The sequence below is a fragment of the Drosophila ananassae genome, chromosome 2L (genome assembly GCF_017639315.1).
Source record: "Drosophila ananassae strain 14024-0371.13 chromosome 2L, ASM1763931v2, whole genome shotgun sequence".
Classification (NCBI taxonomy): Eukaryota; Metazoa; Arthropoda; class Insecta; order Diptera; family Drosophilidae; genus Drosophila; species Drosophila ananassae.
In genome coordinates, this window is record NC_057927.1 from 20,663,682 (window position 1) to 20,678,406 (window position 14,725).

At 43.4% G+C, this 14,725-nt stretch overlaps 5 protein-coding genes across 8 annotated transcripts; 3 read left to right on the forward strand and 2 right to left on the reverse strand.

The window, feature by feature from the left end:
• The first annotated feature begins 2,694 nt into the window (after nt 1-2,694).
• On the forward strand, nt 2,695-3,879 carry LOC6501556. Its single transcript, XM_001955431.4, has 2 exons — nt 2,695-2,911; nt 3,347-3,879. The coding sequence occupies exons 1-2, from the start codon at nt 2,903-2,905 to the stop codon at nt 3,788-3,790; spliced, it is 453 nt and encodes a 150-aa protein (XP_001955467.1). The 5' UTR covers nt 2,695-2,902; the 3' UTR covers nt 3,791-3,879.
• A 993-nt stretch (nt 3,880-4,872) lies between these two features.
• LOC6499035 (DNA-directed RNA polymerase II subunit RPB2) lies at nt 4,873-8,899 on the reverse strand. The gene is made up of 4 exons (XM_001955432.3): nt 8,701-8,899; nt 6,410-8,578; nt 5,414-6,348; nt 4,873-5,349 (listed from the first exon to the last, which is right to left on the reverse strand). Exons 1-4 carry the CDS (start codon nt 8,720-8,722, stop codon nt 4,945-4,947), a joined length of 3,531 nt encoding a protein of 1,176 aa, XP_001955468.1. The 5' UTR covers nt 8,723-8,899; the 3' UTR covers nt 4,873-4,944.
• A 151-nt stretch (nt 8,900-9,050) lies between these two features.
• Nucleotides 9,051-10,187, forward strand: LOC6501557 (RPII140-upstream gene protein). The gene is made up of 4 exons (XM_001955433.4): nt 9,051-9,305; nt 9,364-9,529; nt 9,592-9,680; nt 9,736-10,187. The coding sequence occupies exons 1-4, from the start codon at nt 9,133-9,135 to the stop codon at nt 10,091-10,093; spliced, it is 786 nt and encodes a 261-aa protein (XP_001955469.1). The 5' UTR covers nt 9,051-9,132; the 3' UTR covers nt 10,094-10,187.
• LOC6499034 (twinfilin) lies at nt 10,091-11,753 on the reverse strand. The gene is made up of 4 exons (XM_001955434.4): nt 11,617-11,753; nt 11,480-11,557; nt 10,606-11,381; nt 10,091-10,551 (listed from the first exon to the last, which is right to left on the reverse strand). Exons 1-4 carry the CDS (start codon nt 11,639-11,641, stop codon nt 10,399-10,401), a joined length of 1,032 nt encoding a protein of 343 aa, XP_001955470.1. The 5' UTR covers nt 11,642-11,753; the 3' UTR covers nt 10,091-10,398.
• A 34-nt stretch (nt 11,754-11,787) lies between these two features.
• On the forward strand, nt 11,788-14,655 carry LOC6501558 (abl interactor 2). Of its 4 annotated transcripts, none has more exons than XM_014911612.3 (7): nt 11,788-11,930; nt 12,083-12,449; nt 12,543-13,162; nt 13,225-13,315; nt 13,387-13,398; nt 13,468-13,655; nt 13,729-14,655. In XM_014911612.3, exons 2-7 carry the CDS (start codon nt 12,094-12,096, stop codon nt 13,890-13,892), a joined length of 1,431 nt encoding a protein of 476 aa, XP_014767098.1. In that variant the 5' UTR covers nt 11,788-11,930; nt 12,083-12,093; the 3' UTR covers nt 13,893-14,655. The 4 variants fall into 4 exon arrangements, with proteins under 4 accessions (XP_014767098.1, XP_032311326.1, XP_001955471.1 ...); XM_032455435.2 differs by having other exon boundaries at nt 13,228-13,315; XM_001955435.4 differs by lacking the exon at nt 13,387-13,398.
• Nucleotides 14,656-14,725: the final 70 nt, after the last annotated feature.

Genomic DNA, 14,725 nt, shown 5'->3' on the forward strand with positions numbered 1-14,725 from the left:
GGACAAAATTCTCGTATGCGTGAGTTCGTGCGTGTGTTTAGGTCTTGAAGTGCTTGAGTGTGAGTGCAGTTATGTAATTATGGTAATTAAAAACGCGCAGCAAACGCCGTTTGTCTTGTCATCGTATTTCATAGTTAAGCGCCTTTTGGCTTTTGCTATTTGCACAAAGCCATAGACAGAACTCATTTACATGAATAATACTACAGACATCCTTTCTCTCCTCATAGGGTCATGATTATTTTGTTATAAATTGTGAGTCCCCTTTCTTTTGCTCCTGGTCGCCCAACATGCTCTGCTATCAATTAACGATGCTAATGAGGCTATACTGTGCTGGGGAAATGTGCGAAAAAACGTACAATCCCGCAGGAGAAGCTGTTCAAAGGGATTCCAGACCAGAATTATTCGCTTAAATCTGGTCAGCCGGATTATGATGCTGAATCAAAATTATTTATATAAAAAAAAAGATTTAACAAGTGAGAAAAAGTATGTGTCTTATTTATTTCCTGTATTATATGTATGTGTTAACCATTCAGTAATGCTGCCTTTTAATGCGCAACAATGAGTGCAGCTAAAGTGATTAAAATCCAGCCAACCAATTTTATTTCACTTTAATAAAGCTTGATCAACCAGCAAAAATCGTCTATGGTTGAAAATCATTTTAAAAAGAGAGCTTTAAATTGCATGTTAAATAAGCCCTGAAACTTTAAACATTAATATTAAAGCCATTCAACTTTACTCTACTTTTTTTCGTGCCATCACTATTCTCTGTTGTATATGATAAAATATGAAATTCCCCCTGCTAACAATATCTTGCATAATAAATTAACGAAAAATAACAAATAAGAAAGGCGCAAAAAACATCAAAAGCATTGAGTAATTCCATTAGCTTTCCTGCTTCCTGCTTCACGGTTTTACATTATATAAAAATAAAAAAAATGTACAAATTAAAATAAATAAAAGCAATAATAAATAAATGAAAAGTACAATGCATTAACAGAACCAAATAGAATTGAAATATCGGAATGCATGCATTCAATCGACCCTTTGGAATTTAAAATAAAATTCAAATGCTCTAGAGGCCTTAAACAATAAGTTTTCCTTTTTTTACGCAAATGCACTTTGTTCTTTTGTGCTATTTCCAATCAAATTTGTTTTCGTTGTTTCTGCGGCAGATTAACCTCTACCTATAGTATTTAAGCCAAACCTGTTACTATATTTCTGCATACCCCCTCGCCAACAGACGATATGGCTTTTGGCCAGACGCATAAACCACAATTTGTGGCTAATGCTGGCGCCACAAACACCTCTGAAATCGAAAAGCTTTCCCTTTTTTTGGAGTAGTTTGCGCAAACGGTAGCCGAAAAAAAAATAGCCGGTAGATAGCTCCCCAGCATAAGTATTCACCTTTCACACGGTTCCATCGAAGCATGCGAATGAGCTCATTATCGACCGGCGCTTCTTGGCCAAAAAGAACCTAAGCCGAAAGCGAAAACAAGCCCGAAACGAAAGCACAAATCAAATATCCAAAGTGCAGACGGAGGAGGGGGTTACTCGAACTACTCATGATGATACTCCAGATGCAATTAATCAGTCACGAATCAATCGAAGAGCTCGAGCGAAATCGGGCGACAAATACTTTGATTATGCGTTGAAAACTTGTAATTATTTGCGCTTCACTTGGTGTTTATTTGTTTTGTTACCGTTTCTGGGTCCACCATAATTTCACATTTAAAGCGATTAAATTTCGCTTTTTGGCCTTGTGTAAGCCCTCGTTATGTTGCTTATTTATTTATTTGACTTTGTTTCTGCACATTTGCAACGGCAGCGGCAATCTGTAATTGATTTTCAACTCTTCGGGCTACGATGCGTATGATTAATATGTCAGCCATCAAGCCAAAGAACTCTTGACAACAAGTATTTGTCTTCCACGGCGCTCAAAGAAATTTCTATTATTTGATTGTTAACTTGTTAAAGCAGTGTATAAACACTTAAAAACTATCCGGCAAATGTGCAAAACTCTTTACTAAGCTCAAGGTAGCGCAAATATTTGCTAATTAAGCATTTCTACGTGTTTAAATTTATTTCTGACATTTATGTGATTTTTTTCTATTTACCCGGCTTACCATTCAACAGCGGCTATAATAATAATTTTGACATCACTGGCGTTAAGAGCATAGAATTACCAGACGGCACAACGCATTGTAAGCAGCTGGAAATGAGTTTTTAGCTCATCGAAGACAGGTGATGGATCCACGCTCGTTTCTTGATAACATTGACCCTATCAGCGCTACGACCTAGTGATCAATTAATAGCACAAATAATGACTGATCCCTCCCAGGCACTTTTTATTGATTAACCCATTCAAAATTGATGGTTTTTTTTTTTAACTTTTCGGAGAAATAAGTGAAGGAAATCTCATCTAATATAATATTTTATAGAATAATAACTATTTATAGTATCCCATTCAGTAAAAATCACTTTAAAATAACACATGCATAATAAAAACTGTATTGTTCCAATTTTTCTAGTTAACTATGAACCAAGTTTCGTTGGTAGCTAATGGGTTAACCCAACACTCTGGCCATGTTTGCCTACCGTTTGCAATTTGTTGACAAGCTCTGAAGCTGCGCTGCCGCTTTTTCCTCCTCCAGCGCGGGCCTGCTTTTTTGTAATTTATTTTTTGTTTGAGCTTCAACTTCGTCGGGCGGTAAATGAAGTTAACTTGGCCTTGTCGCACGCCAGTCTGCTTCTGACATTCGCGAGTTGCGCTCGATCGCCGCTCTGATCGTCTGTGATATTACGTTTTTATTGACCAAAAAGGGAAAAAGTGGCCAAAAAGCGAACCAAATCCGCTTAAATTTAAAAATATCGAACGAACTTGAGCCGGGACTTATCAATCGCAATGAAAACGGTAATTCAAAGCCAGGAACCCCAGTCATGGCTTACGGCAATAAGATCAAATTCTGTTTTGACTGAAACGAATTCTGGTTGGTCATAAAGACCAATTAATTGTCCGATTTTTGTAGATCAATTAGATATGCAAATCGGCGTGATAAAACAAATCTGACAAAGATAAATCATGTACAATCGATACCGAAAATAGATGCGTTGAGATCTGTGTTAAAAAGTAGTTTGTTTAAACTTTAAACTCCTCTGGGGGTTTCATAATTTTATCATTTTTCATTTCTTAAATTAGCTGTCTGGTTTTGTTACTTATTACATAGTCAAAAATTAAAGTTAAAGGTTTCAGTTTGACCAAACATTAATAATAGGGAAGACTACCTTTTCTTTTAATATCTGTTTAGTGAAATATAATCATTAATTTAAATTATATTTTGAATTTCAGTCCAAGCAGCCCACATTCCTTTTCCTTTTGGCTTGTATACCCAGCATATCCTGGGCAGCTCCCGCACTGCATTTCACAAGTCCCGAACCGGATGAACTGGAGGCCTATCCCACATCACCCAGCCAGGTCTTACCCATCCAGCCGGTGTTAATTTATCCCAAAACACGGGAGAATCTCTACCAAGCTCGGACACTGGCTGGACGAAATGATGATCAGGACATCATCTATGTGAGGCTGCTCCAGGAAAAATCCAGTGCTTATCGTCCCAAGCAGCAGCGTCTGGTCCTGGAGGAAACGAAAACATCCCGTCGGAAGGATCTTAACATGAAGGACATCTTCTATGTGAAGGCCCTCACTAACGGGCGCTTCAGTCACGAGCGCCTGAAGGTCTACAGAGTCCCAGAATTCTACGCCATCAGTGTTTTCAGCAATGGGGAAAAGTAACTGAGAGTCCCGGAGGACTCATCACAAAAAACAGGAGTAATTTAAGTTATTTTTAAGATGCTATAAATAAATATCTCAGGAGAGCCAAAGTGCTGTTTGTGTTTACAATTTTTATGGATGCCGCACAGTAAACAAGTTTTATGATTTTTCAGTGACCGATTGCCAAACAAAAGGGGACATCAGCCTTTCAAAAATATCTCTTTTATTCACAAAAAATTCCAACACTTTATCCAAATACATAGCTACACAATTATACATTTGATAAAGGATTAAAGGTCCACAATGAGATTAAATTATGGGTAAAGCTCTGCCAAATGCACTTTACGTTCGCGGATTTACACGCATTTTCAATTACTCATAAGCAGGGCTCAGACTGCTGACTGATAGGTGTCGGCATCGACTTGGCCAAAAGCATCATCCACAAAATGGGCACCAACATTGGCAGCGACATGAACTCGGTGTGGCGTTTTTTTCTCCCCCAGCTGCTGCTATTTCTGCGCTGGGAGCCACGTCAAGTGGCAATTAATAACTGTCAGTCGATTGGTGGCTGTGGCTCCAGCTTCGTCTTTGGCGCTGGCTCCATCTCCATCTCCCAATCGCCCAATCCCCACATCCGACAACAAAGAACTAATCCCTTTTGTCACTGGGCGTCACAGACCGCGGGCCAAAGCATTACGTCAAAATCAAAGAAAGCAACAAAAGCATTACAAAACATAAATGGAAATGGAAAGGCTTTCTACGGCACACCGAATTGTAAATACTCTACGGAACATTGGTCCATAAAATATAAGAAACTGACAAGCCAAAATATTAAAAAAAAATATAATTTTATTTAAAGAAATAAATTTAAAACATTATTTCCCTCATCAACCTCAACCAATTTTAAAAACGTACATGGAGAATACCCTTACTGAAATAGCTTCTTGGAATAAGTAAATAAATCCCATTCCATCGGGCAGAGCTCTTGAACCCGTGCAGACTTTCGCCCAAAAACGCTAGCGGCACGTTCGACTCTTTAAAATGCACGGCGAACATTTGCTCCAGTTAAGGGGATAATAGAAAACCCTACACAAAGCACCCAATTGAGTTGTCACAATTATGGTAATTTAATATTTAACTGCTAACATTTCAGCTTAGGTCGATAGGGTTATTAATTAGCTGACCATCAGGCGTGGAGCAATATTCATGGACATCAGTTCTTGGAAGAGTAGCTTTGCCGCGTAGGGCAGTCGCACCTGCGAGATCTGAGTCTTGTTCTTGCAGCCCTTGCACTCGAAAGTGTTATTGCGGAGGTTCGCAATTGCAATCAAGCCACAAAAGTTGCATATATGCACTCGGTAGGGATCGGATACCTCGAACAAGCGCTCCCTGAGGAACTGGGCGGCACCGTGGGAAATCTGGCAATCGCGCTCCATTTCACCGAAACGTAGACCTCCGTCGCGAGCACGACCCTCCATAGGCTGGCGTACTAGAATCTGAACTGGACCACGGGCACGCGAGTGGATCTTGTCGTCCACCATGTGCTTAAGACGCTGGTAGTAAGTGGGGCCCAAGAATACCTAAATAGAAAGATTACTTGACACATTACTGACATTATTCATGGCATATAAATCAAAAACGCACCTGAGCATTGATTTTGCGACCCGTGTGCCCATTGTACATGACTTCGTTGCCTCGCAAGTGGTAGCCGTACTCCTGCAAGAAGGTAGAAATTTTCTGTACGTTGACAGCATCGTTGAAAGGCGTGGCATCGCCAATCTCGCCCTTATTGGAACCAAGCTTGCCCTGCAGACACTCGATCAAGTGACCAATTGTCATACGAGAGGGGATAGCATGAGGATTGATGATGATATCAGGGGCGAGGCCTTCACAGGTGAAGGGCATGTCCTCCTGTCGATATTGGATACCGCAAGTACCCTTTTGTCCGTGACGCGAGGCAAATTTGTCGCCAATTTGCGGGATACGCACAGAGCGTACACGGATCTTGCAAAATTTGTAGCCTTCACTGTTCAGGGTCAACATCACTTGGTCCACAATACCTGTTTCGGAATTTCTCAAGAAAGTTGAGGCATCCCGCTTGGCAAACCGCTTTGTGTTGCTGTCCAACTCGTCGTCGTTTTCAGGAAGAGTGATTGTCTTGCCAATGACCACATCGTCACCGGAGACACGAATTCCCGGTGCAATAATTCCATCGTCGTCCAATTTGTCGTAGTGAGCGTTTCTCATGCCCTGACAGGTGCCGCGATGTGGCTTCTCGAAGTTCTCCTCCTGATCACCAACGCGCTTGTTCTCTGAATCCTTATATGACCGATAGAACACCGATCGGAAAAAGCCACGCTCCACAGCGGATGCATTCAGAATAACAGAATCCTCCTGGTTGTAGCCCGTGTAGCAAAGAATGGCCACGATTGAGTTGATTCCAGCGGGCAGCTCTCGGAAACGTAGGTACTCCATGGATCGTGTGGTCACCAGAGGTTTCATTGGATAATACAACACATGAGCCAAGGTGTCCATGCGTACATGGAAGTTGGTGATGTACACACCCATAGCTTGTTTACCTTTTGGGGATAGAATAAAAATTATATAAGGTTTAAGACATGAATACACGAAAAAGCCTACCCATAGCACTTTGATAGGTGTTACGCGGACTCTGGTTGTGATCGGGGAATGGAATAATAGAGGCACACACGCCCAGGATCATAGCAGGATGAATTTCACAGTGGGTGTATGTGGTACAATACGCGTAGTCCTTGTCCTGCTTCAGATCGTAGGGAGACATGGCAATCATCACTGTCTCCTCTTCCAGAGTATCGATATATTCTACCACTCCGGAAGCCACCAACACCTGCCAGCTGTAGTTGTTGTAGTCTCTTTCCTTTAACATCTCCACATGGGTTTTCTTAAGTAGCAGTGATCCGTTCTCCACGATTAGGAGAGGTCTGCAAATGCGACCTGCATCTGTATAGATACGGATCTCACGATCTCGAATATCCCGAATCATGGACACTTCGGAGACGATGATGTCCATCTGACGACGCAGTTTTCGTAGGGTAGCCATCAACTGTTCAGGGTCGCGATGAATGCCCACCCAGCATCCATTTACAAAGATCTTTGTAGCATCAGCGATAGCAGAAGGAGCGATCTCCTCCAGATTTTCCATGGACCACTCCTCCAAGAACTCCAAAATGGGAGACGGTTGCGATCCAACGGATATGTATGCCATGAGGGCCAGATTCTTGACGAGACCCACAGCAGCGCCCTCAGGAGTTTCAGCCGGGCACAACATGCCCCACAAAGTATTATGCAGCTGTCGAGGTTTGGCCAGCTTACCATCCCGTCCAATGGGGGAATTCACTCGCCTCAAATGGGACAAAGTAGACGCAAAGGTCAGGCGATTCAACACCTGAGACACACCAGCTCTCGCCTGATGCGCCTTTTTCTGGTCGCCCCAATTGCCAGTGGCCAAAGAGTACCGAAGTCCATCCGTAATAATGTTGGTCTTGATGGCCAGCTCCAAGTTGAAGTCCTTGCCCCGATCGATAAACTTCTGTGTGTACATGCGCACTTCCTTCATCAAGTTCTTGAATAGTCCTCGAAACAGGAAAGCCAAAAGTGGACCAGCCAGATCCAGTCGCTTGTTTCCATAGTGATCACGGTCATCGAGCTCTCTTCTGCCCAAGGAGGCCAAAAGCAGGCGATGTACCATGTATCCCAAAAAGTACGCCTTCTTGGTCTCACAGAAATCAGAGACTCCCACGTGGGGCAACATTTCCTTCTGCAGAATTTCCTTCGCGTACTTGATACGCTTATCTTTTGTGACTCCCGGCCTTGCTCCTCTAGCTCCGATAAAGTTAAGGGCCACATTCTGCTCCTGGACCACGAAGGCTTCGTCAAGTGACGGTTTAACCATCTCCATCATCTCGGGATCGTCGAAATCATAGATAATATGCTCCAAGATATCACGATCTGCCACGAAGCCGAGGGCTCGGAAAACAATCATTATGGGTATTTCCTGTTTGATGTAAGGTAAAATAGCAATGATTCTCTGTCCGATTGCAGACTTTTTGATGTTTTGAGAACCCCTTGCCATCATGTTCACCCACAGAGTGGAAGTAGGACGCGAACTGTGCTCCAAACAAGAACGAATTTCTGTTTTGAAGGCATATTTGCCATCTTTCATGCTGAAAACGTATACGGTATTGGTTGCCATTTTTTCCTGGGCAATAAGAACCTTCTCGGATCCGTTTATGATGAAGTAGCCGCCGGGATCCAGCGGGCACTCGTTCAGCTCCGTAAGATCACGATCAGTTAGCTGTGAGAGCAAGCAATAGGTCGACCTTAACATGATGGGAATCTTGCCAATAAAGGTTTTTTGGTGCTGCGTCTCTATGGGGTCCTGGCCTTCTACATTCTTGGTTTTGGTGATATCGACGTACAGCGGAGCAGAGTAGGTGAGGTTCCGCAGACGAGCTTCATTGGGCATCATAGGACTGGGGGAACCGTCCTTCTCCCAATGCGTTGGTTTGGAAAGATAAATTTGCTCGAATTTCAGCGAAAATCGTGGCGGCGTTTCCACCTCGCCGGATGTGTGCTGAGCCTCCGCTTGCAGTTCAATCGCCGGAGAGTCCTCCACAATCCGCTGAACAGACATCTGGATGAACTCATCGAAGCTGTCCAACTGCTGGCGCACCAAACCCTTTTCGTCGAAATAGGCGTTTATAACAATCCAGCAGGCCTCCTGCCACAGCTCGTGGGATATCTCCTCGGCATTCTCCTCTTCGTAGAGTTCTGTAAAAGGATTTTTGATTAGCTTTTGCAAATCGCAATCTTGAGATGGAACGCGTCGCCATGTTCATTTTCATTTTGTTCTTGCCAACGTGCATCAACATTTTGAAATAACTCTAATTCACCTTCTTCGTTGTCGTACATCATTTTGACAGTTGTCAAAAGTGCTGGGGCACTCAATTCGTCGAAAAAGACAAAACTTGGTCAGTTCGGCGACGAATGAACTTTTAAAAACACAATATTTCACAACAAATCTGCAAACCACCGCGATTTGCGGCGTGCCTTGTTGTGGTAGTGTTGGAAAACGTCGTACTTAAAGACAACAACTCTAGCTAAAAAATTAAAACCATTTTTATATTCCATGTTTTTTCAATTTACATATTTAAAATAAATTGGTAGAATTAATATTCTTTACCATTATTAAACAATGTCTATTGGAAATTATTTTAAAATACGTTTTCTAGCACTTACAAAAATACGCATATTAATTAGCACTGGCTCGCCGGTTAACAGCTGATACTCTGTTTTCCTTTTTTGTTATTTAACTAGACACCAAAATGAGTTTTTTTCGGAAAGGCCATCGGATTCTGATAGCTGGAATCATTCCAAACATTGCACCCGGGGGTGACGATATCGTTGGCAAAGATACCAAGACCTACAAGTCATTCTTGGAGAGCAAAAAACCGGAAGAAACTGGATTAGAACGACTGAAGCATATGTTTAGCATTGAGTAAGGGCTGCAATATGAATTAAATCGCTTAAAATTATGTATTTTTCAATGAAAATAGTGAATTTGGAAGCATATCATCAGAGCTGAACTCGATTTACCAGGCCGGGTTTTTGGGTTTTCTTATTGGAGCCATTTACGGCGGGGTTACACAATCCCGCGCGGGATATATGAATTTCATGGAAAATAACCAGGCGACAGCCTTTAAATCGCACTTCGACGCTAAGGTTGGCTGTTTGTGATTTGTTTTATGTTACATACTAATATTATTGCGTCTTTGTGTTTTCAGAAAAAACTACAGGATCAGTTTACTGTAAACTTCGCCAAGGGCGGCTTCAAATGGGGATGGCGTGTGGGTCTCTTTACCACCTCCTACTTGTAAGAAAATAGCGATTTTCTTCAACATAATATTTAATTGTTTACTATTTTACAGTGGTATCATAACTTGTATTTCGGTGTACCGCGGCAAATCCTCTATTTACGAGTACTTGGCCGCTGGCTCCCTGACCGGATCTCTCTACAAAGTAAATCTAGGCCTGCGAGGCATGGCTGCTGGCGGGATTATCGGAGGATTCTTGGGCGGAGTGGCTGGAGTTGCTTCTCTTCTGCTTATGAAAGCCTCGGGTACATCAATGGAAGAGGTTCGATACTGGCAGTACAAATGGCGACTGGATCGCGACGATAATATCCAGCAGGCAGTCAGAAAACTTACAGAGGAAGATAATCCAGAGCTTTTTAAAGTACACGACACAAAGGTTTCGGAAAATGTCTCACTGGAATCGGTCAAATAATTGTTAAATAACAATAGTTGAGTTTTTAATTTAAATAAATTGCATATATGTCCATTAAAAGTAACATAGACAAGAATACATTTAAGGAAGCCCACATTGGCGGCTGCTATGCGTTGTTTCAGTTTGTGCCTGGTACCTCTTAATGATACAAGATACAGGCATATACATAGATACACAGAAAAACAGAAGACATACGAATGAACACGGTACTTTTTTGAATACAATAAATTAAATGCTCTCATAGGAAACTGATGATGTATAGAAGGTGTAGTGAAGAATTGACACGATGGGATCGCGGTTCAGACTTAGTCATCGGTGGTGGGACGAGTAAGGCGCTTGGCGCCGCGGTTTGGTGGCCCCTTGGGTTTGGCAAATGCCGGTCGGTGAAGGATCTTTTTTGGGTGCAGCTCGTCTTGCAGGAAGGCTTCAGTTAGCTCGCTGCCACTGTCAATTTCCAGCTGTAATACAGATTTCGGCTAAGTTTCAGCCCTACATAGAAAACTATCACTTACTTTTTTTACAACCTCCACTCCCATGGCGGCCAACTGATCCAGGAAAGGCGCCTTACAGCTGGAGTACATCATACGTTCTCTTACCGAACACGAGTATCCAGGCATTGAGTAAATAAACACATATGACTCTAAATAATCTCCTTCATGTGTATGCCGGAAGAGGAACAGATGATACCGAGCATGATCCTCAGGCACCTGTCTTGGTAGATCGTTGAGTTCAACCTTTCCGGCATGGGAAACATGGATGCGCTCCTCTTCCAGATCAATACGAAACTGTAGATAGTCGTAGCTGCCACGTACCAGATCCTGTATAGCTGCCAGCGTTGCTTCACTGAGCGGACAGTTGATGCCGCCGAGTGTCTGATGACGTGTGTTCGTGCTGATTTCGGTGTTCACCTCAGATTTTCGAAGTTCTTTTATCTCCTCTTCCCGAGAAGTAAGCGGAGCAGGAGCAGCAAACTCTTGCTTGTGTCGACGGTATCCCTCCAGAGTGGTCTCATCTGGAGTGGTGGCGTGCAACTCCTCAGTGATGTAGGCCGATCCGAATTCAGTTTTTAACGTAGCCTTCGTAGATGCGTATACCATCTTTTGGCGAATGCTTGCCGTGTCCGGCGTCCAGCTAATCAGCAGCCAGCTGTATCCCAAGGGAATCTTCGTGTCCAGTCGGTAGAGTATATAGCAGGGCACATTCTGCTCCACAAGCGGCGATATCAGCTTGTCGTAGTCCTTTTCCCAGTCTTTTTTAACATCCGCTGTTGCACTGCAACTGAGCTGTTCTGTTTATAGAATCAACATCACCGGAAGCATCGTTATCAAATTGTGTACATATTATATATTTGTGTGTATATGTAAAATTTTGAGGAAATCCACTTACCATTCTCTATGGAAACTTTTATCACTCGCAATTTTCCATTTTTCGCCTTGCCGAACACCTTGGCCAGTTGTTCGTTGGCTGTAAGTAAGTATAACAATTCAGGCTGCATAATTAAAGGTAAACTTAGAATAAATTACCTCGGATTCCCGTTTGGTGAGACATTTGGTAAACTGCTAAAATTAATATTGCCGAAAGAAAATATTACTCACAACCGTGTGACCATATCGCGTAAACAAAGTAGACCATGAAATCACAGTGATTTTCGGTGAACGTGACCATAACAGTGTTGGCAAGCACCGAATGGCTATCGCACTTTTGCACCACTGGACCACCTCTGCGTTCTTTTCACTATTCGCTGTGGAAAATGTAAAGAAAAATCGCATTTACCTGCATTTAACGCGAGCCAACTGATTTGGAAAAGCATCTGCAGTGCAATCGCCTCGTAAATAAAGTGAGTGCAAGTTGGAAACACGCCATTTGAGTGGTTAAACGAGCAAGGGGGGCAGTGTGTAAAACGAAGCCACCGCCCCAAATGATTAAGAGAGTGGAAAAGTGAGGAAAATGGTGAAAAATAATTATGTTTTCTTGGCGTTCATTGCACAGCATCCACACCCATGTTGACCGAAGCCCCCATGGCCAGCGAGAACATCATGGACGAACTAGCCTCTTTGATTCGCACCGAGATCCCGGACGGACGCCAGAGCCTGAGGGACAGTTACACCAACCTGGAGCGTGTGGCCGACTACTGTGAGGACACTTACTACCGCGCCGACAACAAGAAGTCTGCACTGGAGGCCACCAAGAACTACACCACCCAGTCGCTGGCCAGCGTCGCCTATCAGATAAACACGCTCGCCTACAGCTACATGCAGCTGCTGGAACTGCAGGCTCAGCAACTGGGAGAGATGGAGTCCCAGATGAACCACATCGCCCAGACGGTGCACATCCACAAGGAGAAGGTGGCAAGGAGGTGAGTGCAATGTGTATTTCCTTTTTTTCTTACCAATAAGACAATAAATCTCCTCTTATTACCTCACAATTAAAATCCTTCCATAATCCTCAGAGAAATCGGTGTTCTGACGGCCAACAAAGTGAGCTCGCGTCAGTTTAAAATTGTGGCACCCATCAATCCGGAAAAGCCCATAAAGTATGTTCGCAAGCCCATCGATTACTCGATTCTGGATGAGATTGGTCATGGCATCAATTCGGCCCAGCATGCCCAGGGAAGGCAAAAGCATCGTGGCTCCAGCCACGGATCCGTGCAATCATTGGTGCCCTCTTCTGTGGGTCCGCCACCGACCACGAAGCCACCAACGCCACCCCAGATGTCGCGGGCTGGAAATACTGGAACTCTTGGGAAATCGGTTAGCAATACGGGAACATTGGGGAAGAGTTCTCGGGAGTATCGTACTCCGCCGGTGGTCAATCCACCGCAGGTGCCCTCGCATTATGCACCAAACTATCCAATTGGGCATCCCAAGCGTATGTCCACAGCTTCGTCGGGCACAGTGGCCGGAACGGGAGGTGGTGCTGCAGGTAATGAGCGAGCAGCTGGCTATAGTGCCCTTCCCATGCCGCCGAGTCAGCAAATCGCCACCCATGTTAACTTGCCGTCAGCGGGAATGATGCAATCGTTGCCTCCACCGCCGCCCACAACGTACGATGATCGCAGCAGCATGCCTCGTAAGTTACTTTTGTTTAAGCATCGTCCTAAGTATACTAATTTTTTTATTCGTAATCCTTAGCAGCTCCACCCTCGCCGCTGACAGTGTCGCAGCACGAGATGACCGAGCAAAGCCACATTGGCATGCACACTCTGGGTCGCAACATCAACAGGTAAGTCCAATCCTAGTAGATGTTTGCCGTTCTGTACATATAACTTATTTCATATTTTTTGTGCAACCCAGGAATCCCAACCGGTAATTTGCATGTCATACTCTTAAATGTTCCTTTCTAAGACAGAAAAATAACTTTTTCTCTTTTTAAAGAAATCATTTTAGCTTAAATTTTGCACGACCCGGCTCTCAATCGCCGCCTTTGCCTCCTCCGCCACCGCCAGAGGACGAGCATCAAGACTTTGGTCGGCCACGTACCTCGACAGGACCGCAGCTGGCGCCCATAGTACCCGAGGATCAGAACCTCCCTGGCTGGGTGCCCAAAAACTTTATCGAAAAGGGTGAGGGCTTCCAGGTCGTGTGTATTGTTCGCTTGGCGACTAATTAATTTTCCCAAATAACAATCTATTTCAGTGGTGGCCATCTATGACTACTATGCCGACAAGGACGATGAACTGAGCTTCCAGGAGAGCTCGGTGCTGTATGTGCTCAAAAAGAACGATGACGGCTGGTGGGAGGGCGTTATGGATGGAGTGACTGGCCTGTTTCCCGGAAATTACGTGGAACCCTGTGTCTAAGCCTCGCAGCGATATTCTAAACATGCCAACCATTACAATAATCTGCATTATCCAGTCTGTTTCGCTCCTCTGCTGTTCTTCTGAGGTCCCAAAAAAAGAATTCTATGGACAGCCGAGGACCGCAACAGGCTCGGCCGACAATGACGATAAAATTTTGAGCATATTGATAAGGACAATTATACAATTAAACATATACACAAGCACAGCAGGCCAGAGAAAAAAAAAAGAAAACAAAGATAATTCCATTAGCATCAGCCAACTGCATTTAGTCTAATATAAAAGAGCACACACCAGGATCCAAGAGCTCGAGGAATGTCGAGCTAGCTGCCTATCTTAACCTATTTACAACACGCTAGTATTTAATAACTAATGGAAATTTCTAAAATTGTTCCACAAAAGTAGACAAATTCAGCCCAATTACTTTAAATATTTGTCCACAGTTTTATCAAGAGTTTTCTGTTGCCTTCCGCTTTATCCCCCTAAACCTAACCATATACTCGTACCTATCCCCCGGCAATACACTGTAGGTTATATGAATTTCAGTTAGCATTTAATTCTTAAGCATTGGCTAGTTGGAGACCTTTTGTTTACACTTTTACAAACCGCAACGATTACTTTATTTAGCTGCGAACGTTTAGTTAAAATGGAATTGCCAGCAAAAGGAATCAAATCAAATTTACACAATACAAGTATACAAAACACATACCCGCTCTATATGGCATCAAAATAATAGCTAATAAAAATTTCAATTACCAAACCGCAAGTCCTTGTTCTTTGACCGTGTAATTTGCGTTGACCTTCTCGTGAGCCGGGCCGGATGCCATAAAAATCCG